At 37.8% G+C, this 22,526-nt stretch overlaps 1 protein-coding gene across 5 annotated transcripts in view; it reads left to right on the forward strand.

The window, feature by feature from the left end:
• CAB39L (calcium binding protein 39 like) overlaps positions 1-22,526 on the forward strand; it is a 151,451-nt gene that overhangs the window by 91,471 nt on the left and 37,454 nt on the right. For all 5 annotated transcript variants that reach the window (XM_012465120.3, XM_012465121.3, XM_064373571.1 and 2 more), the window contains 3 exons: positions 7,993-8,161; positions 16,873-16,932; positions 21,448-21,513. In XM_012465120.3, coding sequence (XP_012320543.2) covers positions 7,993-8,161; positions 16,873-16,932; positions 21,448-21,513 — 295 coding nt within the window. The remainder of the gene's footprint in view (positions 1-7,992; positions 8,162-16,872; positions 16,933-21,447; positions 21,514-22,526) is intronic.

The following is a 22,526-nucleotide window of genomic DNA, read 5'->3' on the forward strand; positions in this document are numbered from 1 at the left end:
TCTGCCTCCCAAAGTGCTAGGATTATAGCCGGGAGCCACCGTGCCCAGCCTCTTTGCCTCTTCTCCATTTTTCAGACCTACTACCCAAAGACAACCACTTTCATCTTTTTTATTTGTTCATTTGTTTATTTGTTCATCATTGTTTTCATCATATATTTACTTCTGTGTTATGAATAATGGACTTATACTAATTTTTCATTTATCAATTTTAAGCAGTATCTTTGACAAGATAAACTAAATGATAGTCTTTTTACTGCCACCATTCTATTTCCTTTCTCTTTTCCTCTTAATAAATTTTATCATAATTTTAAATTTTAATAATCACATTTAGATTATTATGATTGTGTAGTTATTATTCCTTAGTGAGCAAAGTAATATGCTATGATGATTTTGGTTTTGGGTACAAAATAATTGTTTTACTGGAGAATTGTTTCTTTCAGTTCTGGAAAGGGAAATATCCTTGTATCATGTATTAGTTAAGGTATGCAAAGCCTCTGTAACACATAGATCCCAAAGTGAAGTGACCCCACAAGATAAGTATATTTCTCACATAATAGTGCAGAGCAGATTTCTAGGTCGTCAGGGGGTTCTGTCGTCTTCAGCACGTGCTATCTAAGATCACTTTTTTCATTGCCATTTCAGCCCACAGGAAGGTGAGAGTATATAAGATTTTATGTGTTTAGAGACTGACAAGAATTCTGGTGTGATGAGAGCTCTGTGTGAGTCAGAGGAAAGGGTGTGGTATGAAGCTGCAAAGACCGAGACCAGTTTATGAAGAGCTTTCCAAGTCCTACTAGGGAATTTGAATGTCATTCTATAAGCAACATGGAGTCATCCAGGGACTAGACATGAGGAGTTCTGGTGGCAATGTAGCAAATGTCTTCGGGGTGGAAGACTGAGATTCCAGCTTGGTAGAGTCTAGGGAAGAGATTAACAACAAAACTTTAATGGAGATACTGAGAATGAAGAGAATGGGTATTTGAAAACATTTTCATTTCCTTCCGATTCAAAGGTAATGCATGGTTATTATTTGAAAACGCAAACATTTTAGAAATGTACAATATAAAAAGAAAGTGTATCTCATAATCTCTTCAAAAAAAATCATTATTGACAATTTGGGGACTACACCTCTGGTTTTAATTCTCTGTTACAATGATTATTCTTCTGTTTTTCAGCCTAAACTTTTAACTATTCCTTCACATCCTGTTTTGTATAAACCATTTACTCATTGTTTACTATGTGGCAGCTATTGTAATGTCTTTACTTATGTTATATTATTTACTTTCCAAACACTATGAGGACTATGTATTAATTTTTACCATTTTACAGATGAGGAAACTGAAACTCAGAGAGAGTAAGGATATTGCTCAAGGTTATACAGCTAATACATAACAGACCCTAGTTTTCCATCCAGATCTGACACTAAATCCCATGTTCCTTTCCATTAACATACCTTTAAGAAGATTCGAGGCCCAAACAAATGTGAAGGGGGAGAGAATTGTTGATGTCCCTGAGGGCAGGGTAGACAACAAGAAGCTTTAACTGAAACAGTTGTACCATAATCTGTTTGACCTGCTACCATTTTCTTTTTCTTTTTCTTTCTTTCTTTCTTTTTTCCCTTTTTTTTTTGAGATAGAGTCTTGCTCTGTTACGCAGGCTGGAGTACAGTGGCGCAATCTCAGCTCACTGCAACCTCCACCTCCTGGGTTCAAGCAATTCTCCTGCCTCAACTTCCCAAGTAACTAGGACTACAGCACGTGCTGCCACACCCATCTAATTTGTTGTATTTTTAGTAGACACGGGGTTTCATTGTGTTGGCAAGGATAGTCTTGCTCTCCTGACCTCGTGATCTGCCCAAAGTGCTGGGATTACAGGTTTGCACCACCACGCCCGGCCCCCTGTTGCCATTTTCTAGTTTATCATTAGAATGTTAGAGATTTCGCTCTTCTTAAAAGTCAGGATTTGTACTGAATTATCTCTTGTGAAGTCACTTGAAACCTAGGACATAACTTGACTGGTACATTTATACATCAAACAATAATGTTATATGAGAGTATGATAGTAACATTCTATATAGAACCTAAGTCTAACCATAAAGAATATAAGACAAAAAGTAATTGAAACTTGTCTATCAAAGAGAATTATCTAGATATGTGGTGTTAAACATGGTAGAAAGGATTTGGAGCCCAAATGTCATGAAAAGATTATAAATAAGGACTTACTCACTCTAAATGAATTTGTCTTCTGGCTCAGGCAAATGACATTCCAGGGTACTGAGAGAACTTGAGAATGAGGTCACTGCACTGCTCTCAGTGATCCATAAAGAACTGTGGCCAGTGGACTATGTTCCAGGAAGCTGATGTTAAAATCATCAATTTCTCCCAATTACCCTGTTTTTTAAAGTTTATTGCAAAAAAGTTTAAGCAGTTTCATTTTGGCAATTATTTTATAGCTGGTACTATGTAGTTCATATTTTATCACATCAGGAGATGTACTTTTAGTAATGCTAAGACTGAGCAATGGGTTCAGATGGTGACAGTCTGATCCACTATAAAGTTTCCCATCGACCTTAAACTTAATTGTTTTACCATCCATTGATGAACATTGCCTGATTCAGTCATTTCACTAGAGATGACAAAAAGGTGATTTTGAATTCTGTCATTCCTTTCGTATTTTTTATTGGCTAGAGTAGTTTTATAGAGAATACTGTCATTCACTCACCACAGCTTCAGGTGTTAGAATACTCTGAAGTACAAATCATACCATAGAGGCAGAATAAATGCTTAATTGTTTTAATTATCATTTTAGAGAAAAATAAGATATCCTAGGAACTTTCAATGGTATCTAATGAGTTATTTCCCTCCCTCCCCCTCCCTTTACATATGTGTGTATATAAATATATATGTTTACATTGTATGCAGAACCACATACACACTCTTCTAGTATCTGAGAAACTAATGGATTTAATGTTTTCTATATGTCTTATTTAGTTCTACACATTTTTTTAAATGCTCAATTGACCATCTGTGGCCCCTTCTGGGTGATAGCTCTTAACATTACTAAAATAGTTTGTGAAAGCTTTCTTGCTTTCTGGTGTAACAAGATATGCCACCCAACTGGTACATTTGCTAACAAAGACCTGACACTTCTACCAAGGATGTTGGTTCTTTTTAGAGAAGAATGGTTCTTAGAGACTACAATCTGGATGCTAGGGGTGCTCCTTGACATTGGATTGTTGTTGCTTCTAGGCCTTTTTGGTGGACAGAATTAACTCATTCTTTTATTTATTTATTGAGACGGGATCCTGCTCTGTTGCGCATACTAGAATGTAGTGCTGTGATCACAGCTCACTACAATCTCAACCTCCTAGGCTCAAGTGATCCTCTTGATTCAGCCTTCCAACTAGCTGGGACTACAAGTGCATGATACCACACTCAGCTAATTAAAAAAATTTTTTTTTGTAGAGACAGGGTCCAACAATGTTTTCCAGGCTGGTCTCAAACTCCTAGGCTCAAATGATCCTCCTGCCTCGGCCTCCCAAAGTGCTGGGATTATAAGCCACTATGCCTGGCTAACTCGTTATTTTTAGTCAGCAAATGTTTCTAGATTAGAAACATACCATCTTGACTATATTGAGGAGACCAAGTGTTTGTTGAATGGCATTTTACAAAAGTTTTCCAAGTACTGCTTGGCATTGTTTACTTCCAGCAATAATCACAAAAGTCATTTTCCCTCTTACATAATGTAATCTTTGTTCTTAAATTGAAATATTCTTGCACAAGATCATTCTTTTAACCATTGTCTGTGTAATGATTACTGTAGCTACTGCCAGCTGAGACAATTGCTCTTACATTTTGGCTTTCATTAAATTTGAGAGAGAACTTTCATTATACTCTCATTATTCGATGGGCATGCCTGTATAGTGGTGTGCATTCTCCATACTGACACAGTTCATTGCAGTCCAGACCATATGATCCAAACTACAAATCAAGAGGGAAGATATGATTCAATTCTATAAAATAGTGATTCAACACTCATCAGATTAATTTTGGGGACCTTTATTGGGGACCTGCCGTGGGTTAGCCATTGTGGGAAACAGTAATTAGGCATGATCTTTGCCATCAGGAAGCTAATCTGTGAGTAGAATAGATTAGGTGAGATAAATATTGATTCTTTACCAGACCTAAGGATATTAATGGTAGTGGGATTTGAAACTTAACATAAGCTTAACTTATGGAACACTTCTTTATATAGTAAGCAATAACCTATCAAAAGTCAATATCCTAGAAGGTAGTCAGGTGGAAATGATCTATGTGAATTATAAATCCCTTAAAAAGTACTGAGGATAATTAGGATCCTCTATATATCTCTGTATATTCCTATATATTTCTAACTTATAGAAGTTGTAATCTCAGAACGACAGATGTCAAACTGCTGGGATGCAATGACAAGGGTACTGACCCAGAGGAGTCTTGGTTTTTAGAAACGTTCTTTTATTTCTTAAGAATAAACTGTCAGTGCATCACAGATGGTTTCAATAAGCCTCACGAAATGAAAGGAAAAAGAGAACTAATTATACGCAAAAGTTGGAGTGGAAACTTTTTATAGATGGTCTTAGTTTGGAAATTGAATTAAGAAATGAGAAAATGTTGGCCAGAGATGATGCATATTTTGTATAAGTCAGAGTTTGACTCTCATTAGAGTGCTTTAGTATTATGACATTTCTTCAGTTTGAGGTTTATTACATTCTTTATATGCATGCTTTGTGAAAAACATTATGCTAGGCACTCTTTGGAGACAGGGGTAGGGACAGGAGGAAGTAGCAATAAATAAGACAAAGGCACTAAATGGAGATGGGGATAGGGGAGGAGAAAAACATATCCCCAACAATTAAATTGATTGTAATGAAGTCAAGAAAATAGACTTGTAGCAATTTACTGCAGTATAACATAACATAGAATTTAAAAAGTGTTAAGGTGAAATTACAGACAAGCTGTTGTGTGAATGTGAAGGGGAGAGAGAATAATCCTGAATTGTAGTGATTAGGAAAGTCTTCAAGGAGGAGGTGGCATTTGAACTAAGCCTTGGAAGATAAGAAACATCTCAGTGGTAGGAATGTAAGGAGAAAGGCATTCCAATTGAGGGAATGAGGTGCTCCAGGGAAATGGCCAATGTGATGGGAGATGAAACTGAAAAGTTAAGGTTAGGGCCAAATTATAAAAATCCACACATATCATACTAATCAATAAGTCTGGATTTTAATTGTCCTTCCCTTAGATTCTTTCTGTAGGCCAACAGCCTTTATTTTATACTCTCTTGAGTACTACATCAATAAATAACAGTGCTTTTCTCCTTCACATTTCAGAACATATGCCCTTCTTTACAACATCTTTAATAAGACCCCACCTGATTTGTTCCTTGTGAGCCAGGAGGCTGATCTCAAGTTTCTAATAAGAGAAATTGTTAGCACTATAAATTGTCATTCCTTATATTCTACAAAGAATCATAACTATCTGAATATATTAGCATTTAATGTTACTCTAAGTTATTCAAGGAATACTCAAATAATATTTGTGAATATCATTCAGCATAAACAGGACAGAAATGAATAAATACTACCCTGGTACCTTTGTTTGCTGTTTCCTCTACTAATATTTGTAAATTTGATATTGCAGAGTAGTCTGTTTCCTGAATTGAATCTTTATTCTTGAATCTGTCTTTCATGAAAATTCTATAATCTTATAAAGAATAGTACATTATTTATTGTTCAACAAAATGTCGTTGCTAGTAATTGATGAGTAATAAAATATCTTAAAGTTTTATAATATACAAGTATCATAAAAACTAATATTCAGTTGAAATGATCAATGATATTTCTTTAAAAATTTGATTAGATTTTATTTTATTTTTATTTTTAATTTTTGGAGACAGGGTCTCGCTTAACCTCCCAGGCTCAAGCAATCATCCCACCTCAGCCTCCTGAGTAGCTGGGACTACAGGCACGTGCCACCATGCCCAGATAATTTTTTTATTTTTTGTAAAGTCAGGGTCTCACTATGTTGCCCAGGCTAGTCTCAAACTCCTGGGCTCAAGCAGTCCATCCACCTTAGCCTCCCAAAGTGCTGAGATTACGGAAATGAGCAGTCATGCCCCTCCAGATTTTTTTTTGTTTTTTTGCCCTATATTCTGCCCACTTCCTAGTGTTTCACAGCTATATCTTTCTTTGTTCTATTCTTCCAATATTTAGCACACAATTATCAACTATATTATTTCAATACAGGGCTTATTATACTTGGGCTAAGCATTATTCATTGTCTTAAAATCTTATCACACACTGGAATATATCTTTTTTTTTTTTTTTTGAGACAGAGTCACGCTCTGTTGCTAGGCTGGAGTGCAGTGGTGTGATCTTGGCTCACCACATCCTCCACCTCCCATGTTCAAGCGATTCTCCTGCCTCAGCCTCCCGAGTAGCTGGGACTACAGGCACGCACCACTGCACCCGGCTGATTTTTGGAATTTTGATAAAGACAGGGTTTCACCATGCTGGCCAGGATGGTCTCGATCTCTCGACCTCATGATCCACCCACCTCAGCATCCCAAAGTGCTGGTATTACAGGCATGAGCCACCACACCCAGCCTGGAATGTATCTTAGACTTAGATTTATTTAGATATTGAATTTGACTTTGAGAGATTGTTGTTATATTAGGAATGGAACCGATCTAGTATGCCAGTCCTGAATTGTTTCCCACAGTAGATGTTTTATTTGTCTAGTGTAGTTTTTGCTGTAAGCCATGATTTCACTTAGGATTTAAGTGGCATAATCAATCCACAGCTATGTATTAGTCACCTATTGCATGTAAATTGTATATTTATATAGTTTTCCCCTATCTTTTTCCTAAACTCCAGATGGGTGTATACTACTGTATATGGGTATCAGCCATCTCAAAACTAACATGGTCAACCACAAACTCTTAGTTTCTTCACTAACTTGTTCCTCTGCTAGTTTATTCTTCTTAATAAGTAGCACCACCATCCACCCAGTGATTCGAGCCAAAAACATAGGAATCATTCTTGAATTCTCAGTTTCCAAATTTATTCCCTCACTCCAGCTACATTATCAGCAAATCCTGGTGACTCTTCCTCTGAGCAGTATCCACCATCTGCCTACAGTCCTCTGTTCTGCTCCTACCACCCCAGGCCAAGCCCCAGTTCCCTCTCCTGGGCTTCTGCTCCTATTCCTATCTTGCCCTCCGATGTTTTACATACATTCTCAACAAGAAGCCAGAATGATCTTTTTAAAGCATAAGTTAGCCTTGTCAATTTCTTGCTTTAAACTCTCCAAAGGCTTCCCATTACACTTAAAATAAAACCCCACTTCTTACCTTGGCTGACAAAACTGTATCTGATCTGGCCCCTGCCCTCTCTCCACTCCTGCCTCATTTTACACCACTCATGGTCCTTCCCTACAATCAAATCACACGGGCCTTATTTCTCCTTCTCCATTTCCCCAAGCCTGTTCTTGCCATGGAGACTTTGCACAGTTACTTTCCTTTGCCTGGAACATTTTGTCCTTTCCATTAGTCTAAAGTAAAGTAACTTAAGTAGTCACTCACACGCACACACCCCCAAAATTAAGTAGTCACCTTTATAATGTGGCGTATTTTATTGTCATCAGTTTTCACAGCACTTCTCAGTATATGAAATTATCTTTTCATTGTTTACATTCTGCCTCGTCCCCGCACTGGATACACTCAGATATGAACATGTTGACAGTGGTGACCTCATGTTTACTGTTGTCTCCCTAGCATCTGGAATAGTGCCAGGCCCATAGTAGATCTTCAGTGGGTATTGAATGAGTGGTGTTTGAATGAACTGTGACAAATTGTATGTGTGTTTCCATTAACAGCAGTATTGAAATGGTTCTTTTGATGCCATTAATATTATTTTAATAGGATAACAGAGTTCTCTATTTCTCATTTACTCTTTAGATACGAAGCCCCACAGATTGCATTACGTTGTGGGATTATGCTGAGAGAATGTATTCGACATGAACCACTTGCCAAAATCATCCTCTTTTCTAATCAATTCAGAGATTTCTTTAAGTATGTGGAGTTGTCAACATTTGATATTGCTTCAGATGCCTTTGCTACTTTTAAGGTAATTTTTTTTTTTTCTAAATCAGCTAGGTCATTTATAGTCACTTGGCCACTGAAGGGGCAATTTAATTTTAAAAAGAAAGAAATTTTATTTCTTAGGCCTCAGTGTAGCCAACCATGTATGATGTGGCTCATAAGAGGCATCTGTAAATAGAATGCAGTCTATGAGGCCAGTCTGTCCTGTTGCAGAAAAACAACTCAAAATATTTGTCACAGGCTCAAATGGAATGAATTCCAGTATATACAGTTATGTAACAAAAGGCATATGTAGTGCTCTGTGTGTGGCACACTGTCATTTATGTTAAAAACAGGTTAAAGGGCACTTAAGATACATATACACTGAATACCTCTGCAAGAATGCATAGAAAACAGCAACAGTGATTACTTCTGGGGAAAGGAACTAGGTAGTGAAGGGAGATGGAGAATTTCATCTTTGAATGTGAAGGGCATCATGTTATTTTATGAATGTAATTTTTAAATGTCCACATGGTAAAACAAAATAGTAATAAATTATATTGTAGTTTTTCATAATCATCTACAGTTTGATCATGTATTATCTACTTTGTCACTATGTAGGAACTTGTAGGATGAAGTATATTCACATTGTTAGGTAACTGACTACCAGAACTTTTTTACTTTGAAAAATTCAAACTCTACATCTATACTTATTTTGTCTTTTTGGTTTTTTTTTTTTCTTTTTGTGGAGAACGGGGGTCTCACTATATTGCTCAGCCAGGTCTCGAACTCCTGGAATCAAGCTATCCTCTCACCTCTGCCTCCCTAAGAGCTGAGATTACAGGCATAAGCCACAGTGCCCGGCCCTCTACCTCTATACTTATTAAACAATAACTCCCCATTTCCTCCTCCCTCCAGCCCCTGACAACCATTTTACTTTTGGTTTCTGTGTTTTATCATCAAAAAGATGTTCAGAGAATATATCAGAAAAGAGTACAGCTAATTTGCAGACAAACATACCAAAACTTATTCATCAGATGAGTGATGTTACATTTAAGTTTTCTATTTTAGAAAACCATTTACTTAGACTTATGATCCTGCTATTATTTAACATATTTTGAAGTTGATATCAATGTGTATGACATGTTCATTTTTCAATAATGGCAAACTTTTATCTTTCAAGGACAGATAATTTCGGAAACAAAAACCTATTTGACATTTTGGTTAGTGTATAAGGTGGGTGATCAAGTTAGCTAGAATTATTTGGGGGGATAATGATTATCATAAAAATAAATTTTAAGATATAAATAAAATAGACATGATTTTCTTCAGTGTCTACCAAATCAGCTCTGAAGGCCATTTTAGAAGAGGAATTCCAAAAATATTATAAGCTGACAATATAATAGCAGCATTGAAAAAAATAGACTTTCAGGTCGAAAAAGTAGATAAGACTCATTTAAGTGTATATACACACACACACACACACACACACACATGTATTCAGATTCATTTCTTTAAAAACATTTTAGCAATTTAATTGTTCTATTTACATAATTCCAAATTAATTTATACTTTTTTCAGGATATACATATATAACTTTTTTTTTACAAGTTTTACTTAACTGTAATCCATGTATGAACTATTTTTATATATTATCTTACATACATATTTCAATAATATTGATAGAGTTTGTATACTAATATTAATACATACTCCAATCTTATTACTTTATGAACAGTGTTTGAAAGTTGCCTATGACTTACATAATAAATAGTTCTTTTTAAATAGCTCTCCAGTGGTGGAAAAAGGGTAAAGCAGTGGTTTGCTATGCTGAAAACTATCTATTGTCCGCAGACTAGGAAGTTACCCAGCCTGTTCTGAAAAGGTGCCATAAGTCTATTGAAAGGTATATTAGCTCACACGGTCACAGAGAGTGTGAGAGAGTGTCAGAGTCGGTAAAGGGTGGGAGATGTCAGTGGAGTCAAAAGAAGCTGGGACTTAGGGAGAAGAACGCCTGGCTCCTGGTGGAGGGTGAGGGACAGGGCATGGTCTCTGTGGAGGCGGAGCCTGCAGTCTCAGCCATCAGAGGGATTTGTTGTGATGAAGAAGATCAAACAGTGGTGGGTGGTTAAAGGGGAGGCAAGTCCTGGCAGCTGCCTGGGACATGATCAATAAAAGCAACCAGGCCATCTCTGGAAATACAATGAGCTAAGGAAAATCGAACTGATGAAAATTCTGCAGGGAGAATACTGTTTGAGAATAATGGGAATATTTGGAAGCCACTTGGGGTGGGCTGGGGGTAGATTCCAGGGCAGGCTTAAGCAACAGCAGCTGGTTGTTCACAGCTGCCAAGGAGCACGGTGAGCCCAGTTAACTGCAACAGTTTTTGAGACAAAGTCTCACTTCATCACTTAGGCTTGAGTCCAGTGGTGCAATCTCAGCTTATTGCAGCCTTGACTTACCAGGTTCAGGTGATCCTCCCACCTCAGCCTCCCAGGTAACTGGGACCACGGGCACATACCACCACACCCAGCTAATTTTTATATTTTCAGTTGAGATGGGGTTTTGCCATGTTGGCCAGGCTGGTCTTGAACTCCTGACTTCAAGTGATCTACCCACCTTGGCCCTTCCCAAAGTGCCCGGGATTACCGGTGTGAGCCATTGGACCCGGCCACTGTGGCATTTTTGTTGTCATAGCAGGAGGGTGTCTGGGTTTTGGACCAGCACTGAATTTCCTGAGACAACAGAGGAAATGCCATCATTTCCCCAAAGTCTCAGGGAAACCTGCAACAAACACAAGGCCTCTAGCATCTGGGTTTGAAAGGACAATGTTTGCAGCCTGCTCGGGTGTCCACAGGCCTCCATTCAGCCTGCTGGAGAAGGGAAGAAGGAGAGTTAAGGAGAGATGAAGTATAAAGAGTAGGAGGCTTGGGGTAAGGAAAGCAAAATCTCAGGAGAATAGCTGAGTGAGGGAAGGAAGGAAGGAAAGGAGGGAGGGAAGACTTGGGAACAGACTCCAAGAAATGACTGCTGGGTGGAGGGAGGGGCAGTGAGGGCAACAGCATGGCTCTGGGCTCGGAGTGCTGGAAATGACAGGAGCAGCCATGTCTCACCCCAGAAGACAAAAATTAGAGATGAGCCCCCAAAAAGGTGAATATAGAACATGTGGTGAGATAGGCCTTTGTTGCATCAAACATGAAGAATGACATTAAATACAAAGGATGATTCCATTTCTTTCTACCAAAATGTCTGTGTCTAAACTACTAAGGAGGTGTTTGCTAATAATAGACATTACAGTCCCATTTTTTTTCTTTCCTATCAGATGGCTCTTCACTGTCATGGAAACAAGTAAATTCATTTTTTAAAAAACCGCAAGTAAGACTTCACATAATTACAAACATAGAACAAACACTAATGGAGGGAAAAAGCAAATACTTAATGAAAATGTATTTCTGAAAATTTCCCCAAAGGTTTTTAAACATTTAATACAATAAAATATACTTGATAGTAATTTCTTGCTGTCATATATTAAGCCCAATTTAATTTTCAGAAACAATATTGAATCACAAAAATAAATGATGATGTTTTAATTTGTATTTAAGCCAATTTTCCATTGAGTTTAAGTCAATCCTTTAAAATCTAAATAATCATAAAAAGTTTTCTAGTATGCTGCCAGTATTGGAAACACCAATTTTCTATATTTTACCAAATGTTTATGGTTAATATAATGTAACAATGACCATAAATCACTTTTTTTTTAAGTAGTTGGTTTCTTTCTTTCTTTCTTTTTCTTTTTTGAGACAGAGTCTTGCACTGTTGCCAGGGTTGGAGTGCAATGGCATGATCGCCACTCACTGCAACCTCCGCCTACTGGGTTCATGAAATTCTCCTGCCTCAGCCTCCCAAGTAGCTGGGGTTACAGGCGCACATTACCACACCTGGCTAATTTTTTGCATTTTTAGTAGAGACTGGGTTTCACTATGTTGGCCAGAGTGGTTGCAAACTCCTGACCTCGTGATCTGCCTGCCTCAGCCTCCCAAAGTGCCGGGATTACAGGCTTGAGCCACCACACCTGGCCAATTAGCTGGTTTCAAAGGGTTTTGTTTGGTCAGTTGATTGACTTGATTTTGGCATTGGCTTTGGGTTTTTATAACCTCTTACTCTAGTCTTTTTGGTTTTGAGCTATTAAAGGGACTGTTGCCCAGTTTAGTTATTAATATTGTAATATTATTTATATTTTTGGCATAGATTTGTCTACCAATAGTCCTTTCTCAAAAAATGATTCCTTACAACCATAATTTCTTTCATCCCTCCCTCTAAAAAGTCCCATGATAGGAGTGATTTGAATTCCGTCTTTCTCTGCCACCTGATAAGCTGGATGTCCTTGAGCAATTTAGTTAACCTTTGAGTTTTACTTTTTCACATCTGTGAAATGAAGAATCACGGACTTGTGAAGATGAGAAACCACATTTGTAAAGTGTTCGGCACACTCCCCAGCACACAGTCAGCCCTCTCAACAGCAACTGTGGCTGGCTCCTCAGCCTTTTATGTCCCTGCACTCACCCAAGTTTCTCCAAGTAGAATTCACTAAAAATATCACTATCAGATTTTTGGCATTATAGTTATACTATGCAAAACTTAGGCCTTAAAAACAGAATCTTTAGGAGGTAGGATGAAAGAGTACACTATTTGAAATAAGGTTTTTAAATTCTAAATTCTTTAGCGTTTGAACTTTATTTTTCTTCACAATTTTCTGTCTTTTCCTTCTTGGGTAGGATCTTAGCTGGTTGTGTGTGTGTGTGTGTGTGTGTGTGTGTTGTACTCACTTACGTGATCTATAATGCAGCGATTATATTTACCTATGTATTATATGCACATAAGCCTGTGTGTATGTATATATGGTTTGTACATACACTTATTATGTAGATAAATTTGAGGGTATATCTATGTATCAATCCTATTACACACTCAAGTGGAAATGTGGGCATGAGAAGGGGAATGTGTGCATTGTTTTTGACTGTATCCATGATATATATGTATGCTGCAGGAGCCCTACCCTATTATGGTTTTCTAATACTGGATTTTTAAGCTCTTTCAAGGTTTTTTTGCCCTTGGAATTTGAAAGTGTTGGTTTTAACTTAACTCCCTCTTGATCCCTTTTTCGTTGGGATAACACTAATGTATGATGCAACCTTTCTAAGCAGCACTGGTCTGCAAACTGCTCTTTTTGTTGCCACTGGGGCTGTGTGCACTGGGCCTGCAGTGTGGGAAACCCAGACCTCACTTTCAAGGCTGATGATAGTTGTAGCAGGTGAAGAACTCCCACGGGTGGGTGCAGCGATCCACAGTGTCTGCTGCAGGCCATGGAAAGAGCTCCGTCTAGCCTGGGTCAGCTCAGAAAATTCCTATTACAGCTCATGGGGTTTCTATGACCTTAGGGGAGGGGTGCTTGAATACACAACACCAATATTATCCTTTTACAAAAAAGAGTAGGGACCTCAAAGGACCCTGTGGAACTGCCTCACTCTTTTACTCTTACAGGCCAGGAATGGAACCCCTGTAAATGGTTTTCCCATTTTAGAACTCCAGTTCCAGAACAGTACTGAGTGCTCTGCTCCAACTCAAAACAAAGCAAAACAAAACAAGACGCTACCGTGTTTCCACTGATAGGCCCAGTAGTTGATCAAGTCGTGTGATAACAAGCAATAGGGAACTAAGAGTCACTCTTAATTGTTTTTGAGCTTGAAAATTATAGTACACAATGCTTTAAATATTTTACTTTTCTAAAAATTAAAGTAGAAATGAGTGGGTATCTGTTGCTATCTGCCTTTTCTTTGTGAGGTGTTCTGTATCTTTTATATACTTTTCAGAAATTTTAATTAAATATGTATTAAAGAATAAGAATTTATTTTGGAAAACTTTAAAATTCTTATTATGTTTTTAATTAAATTTTTTATGGCACCTAGACAGGGTATTTAGCCTCTAAGCATATCAAAGGGATTAAGTGATGCTTGTTTTCCTACAACTTTAAGGTGAATTAAGGATATAATTTAGGTATGAGCTGAAGACAGTCAAATGTTTTTCCGTGCTTTTGTTCAGTTTTCTGCAAGTATATATCTGCCATAAGATAGGGCTACTCATCTTCAACTTTGAAAGGATGCATTGTGCTACTTGGTAACTTGCACAACACCTCACACCCCATTAACCCAAGGGCAGGGACAATACTGGTTTGACACTGCTAAATGGCAGTCTTATGCTTCCAGTATCTGAAGTGCCTTCATTTTTAAAGTGGTTAAGAAAAAAACAGAAGCTGTGGAGTTTAATTAGGTCCCATTTGTCTATTTTGGCTTTTGTTGCCAATGCTTTTGGTGTTTTGGTCATGAAGTCCTTGCCTACGCCTATGTCCTGAATGGTTTTGCCTAGGTTTCCTTCTAGTGATTTTATGGTGTTAGGTCTTATGTTTAAGTCTTTAATCCATCTGGAGTCAATTTTAGTGTAAGGTGTCAGGAAGGGGTCGAGTTTCTGCTTTCTGCATATGGCTAGCCAGTTTTCCCAACACCACTTATTGAACATGGAATCCTTTCCCCATTGATTGTTTTTTTCAGGTTTGTCAAAGATCAGGTGGTTGTAGATATGTTGTGTTGCCTCCGACGCCTCTGTTCTGTTCCATTGGTCTATATCTCTGTTTTGGTACCAGTACCATGCTGTTTTGATTACTGTAGCCTTGTAGTAGAGTTTGATGTCTGGTAGCGTGATGCCTCCCGCTTTGTTCTTTTTGCTTAGAATTGACTTGGCTATGCGGGCTCTCTTTTGGTTCCATATGAAGTTTAAGGTGGTTTTTTCCAGTTCTGTGAAGAAGGTCATTGGTAGCTTGATGGGGATAGCGTTGAATCTGTAAATTACTTTGGGCAGTATGGCCATTTTCACGATATTAATTCTTCCTAACCATGAACATGGAATGTTTCTCCATCTGTTTGTGTCTTCTCTTATTTCGTTGAGCAGTGATTTGTAGTTCTCCTTGAAGAGGTCCTTTACATTCCTTGTTAGTTGTATTCCTAGGTATTTTATTCTCTTTGTAGCAATTGTGAATGGCAGTTCGTTCTTGATTTGGCTCTCTTTAAGTCTGTTATTGGTGTATAGGAATGCTTGTGATTTTTGCACATTGATTTTGTATCCTGAGACTTTGCTGAAGTTGCTTATCAGTTTCAGGAGCTTTTGGGCTGAGATGAGGGGGTCTTCTAGATATACAATCATGTCGTCTTCTGCACAGCAAAAGAAACAGTCAATAGAGTGAATCGGCAACCAACAGAATGGGAAAAAATTTTTGCAGCCTACCCATCTGACAAAGGGCTGATATCCAGAATTTACAACGAGCTAAAAAAGATTTACAAGAAAAAAACAAACAAGCCCATTCAAAAGTGGGCGAAGGATATGAACAGATACTTTACAAAAGAAGACATACATGAGGCCAACAAGCATATGAAAAAATGCTCATCATCACTGGCCATTAGAGAAATGCAAATCAAAACTGCATTGAGATACCATCTCACACCAGTCAGAATGGCAATCATTAAAAAATCTGGAGACAACAGATGCTGGAGAGGATGTGGAGAAATAGGAACACTTTTACACTGTTGGTGGGAGTGTAAACTAGTTCAACCACTGTGGAAAACAGTGTGGCGATTCCTCAAGGACCTAGAAATAGAAATTCCATTTGACCCAGCAATCCCATTACTGGGCATATATCCAAAGGATTATAAATCGTTCTACTATAAGGCCACATGCACACGAATGTTCATAGCAGCACAGTTTACAATAGCAAAGACCTGGAACCAATCCAAATGCCCATCGATGATAGACTGGACAGGAAAAATGTGGCACATATACACCATGGAATATTATGCAGCCATTAAAAACGAGGAGTTCGCGTCCTTTGTAGGGACATGGATGAACCTGGAAACCATCATTCTCAGCAGACTGACACAAGAACACAAAATCAAACACCACATGTTCTCACTCATAGGCGGGTGTTGAACAAGGAGAACACATGGACACAGGGAGGGGAGCACTATACATGGGGGTCTGTTGTGGGGGAGTGGGGGGGACAGCGGGGGGGTGGGGAATTGGGGAGGGATAGCATGGGGAGAAATGCCAGATATGGGTGAAGGGGAGGAAGGCAGCAAATCACACTGCCATGTATGCACCTATGCAACAACCTTGCATGTTTTTCACATGTACCCCAAAACCTAAAATGCAATTAAAAAAAAAAAAAAAAAAAAAAAAAAAAAAGAAAAAAACAAAAGGTTTAAATTCTTTAAAAACGTGTTATCTTGTGAGATATTGTTTTAGGCCATTCAGAGTTCATTTTTTAAAAAGATTAGTTATTAATGACATTTGAAAACAATCATCATATACTTTATTTGAATATTTATGATATCGTAATCACAATGTAGAGTTCATGGCTTAAAGAAATATGAACTCATCTCAAGTTCCATTTGTTTCACCAGTTAAATCATTTCTATCATAAATCTAACAATATGGATTTGAAACACTAGGTTTAACACTAGGGTTTTCTTTTCTAACATGAAACAAACTTGTATTTCACATCTTAAGCTAAGGTAGGAATGGAAATAATTTTGTGGTGTAAATGAAAATGTTCTTCTGCAACTTCTATATGTTCTCAAACCTTAGAAAAGAGACATTTATAATTATTAATAGCTATAGCAATTTGGTTTCACTTGGTTTTTCTTTTTCTAGGATTTACTAACCAGACATAAAGTGTTGGTAGCAGACTTCTTAGAACAAAATTATGACACGGTAAGTAGAAATCATTTTTAAAGACTCTACTGCTTTCTCTTTCCCTCCCTCTTAGATCTATGAGCAGTTGCCCCTATGAATTATCCACAAGAGAAATCAATTGCATTCAGCCATAATCCTCATTTGTCTGTTTACCTGGAAACCAGGTCATCAGGAAACTTTATGGAAAATTGAGGATGGTGGGAGGTCAGAGCTTTCGCCTTTCTCACATCTCTTCCTGTGGTGCTCTGAAGCTCCAAGAAATGACTAGCACCTGCCTGCTTTGATGTTGCTCTTAGGAGGCATTAGGTAACTCCAAAGGAAGAGAATCTCACCTGTCTACTTGGTTGATAATTACTCTTACTTGGTAGCAAAAATACCAAAAATATTTTTATCTTATGACTCTCTTCCCTGACAATAAACAGTGAACCCAACTCACCCTTTTGAGATTTGGTTGAAATGTCACTCTTTAGGAAGCTTTCCCTAATCCCACCCCTCCCAAAACATGCATCCTACCTCCCCCGCCGCCCCACCATCTCTCTCTCTCTCTCTCTCTCTCTCTCTCTCTCCCTCCCTCCCTCCCTCCCTCCTCTCTCCTTCTGTCTTTCCTCTCTCTCTCTGGCTGCTTCTTATTTTTTACATTGTATTATTATAGTGTATCTGTAGCTTTCTGGCTGGCCCTAAGAGGCAGGAATCTTATCTGCTGGACACAGGGTTTAGGGCACAGTGTGGACTTTAGAGTCTGCATGCTTGCTTGCCTTCAAGACCTGCCTCCTTAGCCTCCTTACTAACTGTGTGGCCCTGGACAAGTTACTACACCTACTGCAAAATGAAGATAGCAATAATACCTGCATCATAGTGTTGTGGAGGAAATTTGACAACATTTAAAATTTTTAGCACAGTACCACAGTAAGTACTCAGTATTAGTGTTTATCATTATTACTTGTTTTCCTAATACCTAATTTAGTGTCATACATTTGGTGGTGACAGTTCCATCAAAGAGCAACTAACTACGCTTTCACTAAATGTATAAGCAATAGAAACAGCATGATTAAAGTATAATATAGCACAAACCTAGAAGCAAAACTTCACAAGTTTTGTTCTAGTGTTGTTGGTTCAGATGCTCTAGCTCAGTGCTGTCCAGTAGAAATATAGTGTAAGCCAGAAATGAGAGCCACTGTGTAACTTAAAATTTTCTAGTTAGCCACACAAAAAGGTGAAAAGAAACAGGTAAAATTAATTTTAATAATATATATTTTATTTAACCCAATATATCAAAAATATTATTTTAATGTACAATCAATATGGAAAATAATCATCACCTCTCGGTCTTTTGGCTAAGATGAAGTGAAAAATGATTGAGCTATTTTACATCCTTTTTTCATACTGAGTCTTTGAGATCTGATGTGTATTTGACACTTAGAGCACATCTCAGTTTGGACTAGCCACATTTCAAGTGCTCAGCAGCCACATATGGCCCTATGTTGGAGAGCGTGCATCTAAACTAGGACTTAGGGAAGGGGGACTCTCTGATCCTCATGCTAGCAACAGCCAGAGTTATTTTTTGCTGGGATTTTTGGCATTTTTACATGTGTTAGTTAACGTTGCTACTCTATCCCCATCACCCAGTCTAGTGCCTGACACATAACAGCAGCAATGTTATCTGCTGTCTTAAAGGAGCACTTAACTGTTTATATTATTGATACCCAAACCAAGAAGTTCTAAATGTTTGTGTGTGTGTGTGTATATATATATATATATATATATATATATATATATATGGTGTGATGAGTGGAATTTTTTGTCTTCGTCTATTAAAAGCAAAAAACAATTTCATGTGTATATGATATTTATGTAGTAATAAGTAAATTAAGATGAAGTATCTTTATTGATTGAAATCTTTAGTATTGAATTAAATTATATGTACTTACAAAGAGAAATATATTTTTGATGATAACTATGACTTTATGCCTTCCCAACAGTATGCAGTATAGTTGGGCACGTAATAGGCATATGGACCAGTGTTAGCCAACAAGTATTAATAATAGTCCTCAAGGAGTCTCTGAACCATGTATACCCTAGACAAACTTGCAACGTACTCCCAAATGCTGGGAAGGTGTGGCCTGCTCTACCTATCAGTAGTATGTCTTCACAATCCAAATCACAAAAACTTACTTATTTCTCTTTTAATTATCAATAAAATAAATTTTATTTTTCCAGTTGTCCTTCAATTTAAGATTAAGTATTAACAATATAATAAAATCAAAAGTGATTTTTATGTCCTCAGGTTATTTTTATAAAATCCATAGAATCAACTAGAGTATTTAAGTGTAAAATGTGAGGGAAGAATGATTTTTTAAATTGATACATAATAATTATACATGTTTATGGGGTACTCTGGATATGTTGATATATGCATACAATTTGTAATGATAACATCCGGTGATCAGAATGCTCATCGCCTCAAATATTTATCGTTTCTTTGTGTTGGGAGCTTTCCAAATCTTCTCTTCTAGCTATTTTGAAATATACAGTAAATTATTAACTATAGTCACCCTACTGTGCTGTTGAATGCTAAAACTTATTTCTTCTAACTGTATTTTTATACCTGTTAACCAGCCTCTCTTCTTCTCCCCTCCCTCCTACCTTCCTCGGCCTCTGATAACCTCATTCTACTGCAAGGTGAATAATTTTTATTGCCTGAGGAATCCCAAAACATAAAGACTGAAAGAAAAATTGTATATTTTTGAATTGAGGAAACAAACTGTTAATATATAGCTTGGTTGTTCAGTAACTGTATGTGCTAGATGGAATGTTAAGGAAAGATGCATTAGATATCACATTTATAAGAAATGAAAATTTTAAAAGGCTAAGATAACATGGAAAAATCTACAGTATCAACTAATTACTAATCTCTCCTATAGAATGAATGAGGTAAATGTGTTGTGCAATAATGCTTTGCATTCAGGGATAATGCACAACAATTTGAGAAACTAAGAAATTCATTCTTTTTGACTCCTTATTTACCTAATTCTGTTTTTATATCCATATGTCACTTCTTGTGTAATTTAGCAATTTCCCAGTTGCTGAGGCTCCTGCATTGGCCTGAATACGAGCCCTGAGAACTTGTGCCTCTTCAAACTCTTTTCCTTTCGTTCCTTTCTTTCTTTTCTTTTCTTTCTTTTTTTTTTGTGACAGAGTCTTGCTCTGTTGCCCAGGCTGGAGTGCAGTGGTGCGATCTCAGCTCACTGCAACTTCTACTTCCAGGGTTCAAGTGACTCTCCTGCCTTGGCCTCCCAAGTAGCTGGTACTATACACATCCACCACCACGCCAGGCTAATTTTTGTATTTTTAGTAGAGACGGGGTTTCACCATGTTGGCCAGGCTGGTCTTGAACTCCTGACCTTGTGATCTGCCCACCTCAGCCTCCCAAAGGCCTAGTTTTTATTTCTTCAGCAGTACACCATGAAACTGGAGCATATGATGCATGACTCTAAAGTAAAAAACCTGGTAGACTGGGGACAGATCATACCATATACATGTATTTACATTTTATGGTTACTATTCAAATTTATCACAAGGCTTCTCTGATGCATTTAATGATCCACAAAATTCTCCTTGTGTTTCAGGATACAATAAATGTCATTCATATAAAAGAGCATAATTACTGTGATTTTAATGTGAGCTACACCTTTATATTTTTACTTTTCACTTCATTAATTCTCTGTTGGTGATTGTCAATGGGCACAGTTTGCCCTCATTACACAGCTGCACACACACTCCTCTCACAATTGACTCTCCAAGGGCTGGGAGTTTGTCACCCTCTTCATTCAGTTCCTGATCTCTTGCCCTCCATCCTGGCTGCGGTTGTTCCTTCCACTTCAGTGCTCTCAGAGCTGTGTGCCCACACAAGGTGGAAGCGAATGCTGAGCCTCCCCAGAGGCCAGCACTCTGTGTTAAACTGAAGGGCCTAGGCCATGGTTGGTGACCACGTTAGGAAACAGGACTCCATGCGCCAGTGTCCCCAGCTTCTGATGAGAGTGAAGTGCTCCAGAGAAACCAGTTGGGCTTAACGTGGCTGTCATGCAGCAAAGGCTGCCTCGTTCTTCATCTGTTCATGCAGTGAATTGGACAGTCTGACTCTTTATGACTTGCCAAGTGAAGCCTCAAATGTATTTAATATTTTCCCAGATTGTGGACCTATAGCCACCAATAAGGCTACTTCCATAAAGATTTCTTTAAAATGGCACAAATGAGTTCTCTTGCAACTTTTACTAGTTTTATTCAAAGTGATTTATTGGAAGAACTCAAAATTACTCAGTTTTTCTACTCAATTTCTAATTTGCAGAACTAAAATAAAATAGGGGAGGATGTCTTTTGTAACTCTTGACCTCCCTGTCCCCATGTCTTCACCTTAAAGGAGGATGGTAAAATGGCTAGAAGGTGGAAATTTGCTCCTGAATAAAACAGCAAGCAAGCCTAATACAGAGAATGCACTGCTGCTTTTACACTGTAATGTATTTTTCTTTTCATTAGATTTTTGAAGACTATGAGAAATTGCTTCAGTCTGAGAATTATGTGACTAAGAGACAATCTTTAAAGGTAATATCAAATTCCTTTAAGTCAGTGTCCCTGTAAGTTGATATCTCATTAGCAAATGATGGGTCTGTTAGCATTTGAGTAAACACAGAAAAATTAAAATACCTTTTTTTATAACTTGAGAGGTATTTACTATGTTTTATGTTATGACTATTTTATAGCAAAATAACATGTGTCCTGTCTTACCTTTGGAAGTAACAATATACATAAGTACATGATAAGTAAAATTTAGAATATTTCTGCTGAGGCCAGGCATCTTGGCTCACGCCTGTTTGACCGAGACAGGCAGATCACTTACTTTGGGAGGCCGAGGCAGGCAGATCACCTGAGGTCAGGAGTTTGAGACCAGCTAGAATGGCAAAACCCCATCTCTACCAAAAATACAAAAATTAACTGGGCTTGGTGGCGGGCACCTGTAATCCCAGCTACTCAGGAGGCAGAGGCAGGAGAATCGCTTGAACCCAGGGAGTGGAGGTTACAGTGAGCCGAGATTGCACCATTGCTTTCTAGCCTAAGCGACAAGAGTGAAACTCTGTCTCAAAAAAAAAAAAAAAAAACCATATAAAATGCAAAAATTAAACCTTCTCTCTAAGTTTTAAGCATAGCAATTGATATATTCTTGTTTATTTATCAATTGATAAATAAATTGATGTCCACTCACTGCAACCTCTGCTTCCTGGGTTCAAGCAATTCTCCTGCTTCAGCCTCCTGAGTAGCTGGAACTACAGGCACATGCCACTACATCCAGATAAGTTTTGTATTTTTAGTAGAGACGGGGTTTCACCATGTTGTCCAGGATAGTCTTGATCTCTTGAGCTCGTGATCCTCCCACCTCAGCCTCCCAAAGTGCTGGGATTACAGGCGTGAGCCACCGCGCCTGGCCAATAAATTCTTAATATCTTTATTTTTGAGTATAAAATAACTTTTTACTATCAAATTAGATAGTTGAAGTGTTATGGGCTTCTGTTTTATGGGAGGCATTTATCTCCCAGATTTGTAACACATTTTCTTAAATA

The sequence above is a fragment of the Aotus nancymaae genome, unplaced genomic scaffold (genome assembly GCF_030222135.1).
Source record: "Aotus nancymaae isolate 86718 unplaced genomic scaffold, 86718_ANA_hifiasm-v0.15.2.pri h1tg000009l, whole genome shotgun sequence".
NCBI lineage: Eukaryota > Metazoa > Chordata > Mammalia > Primates > Aotidae > Aotus > Aotus nancymaae.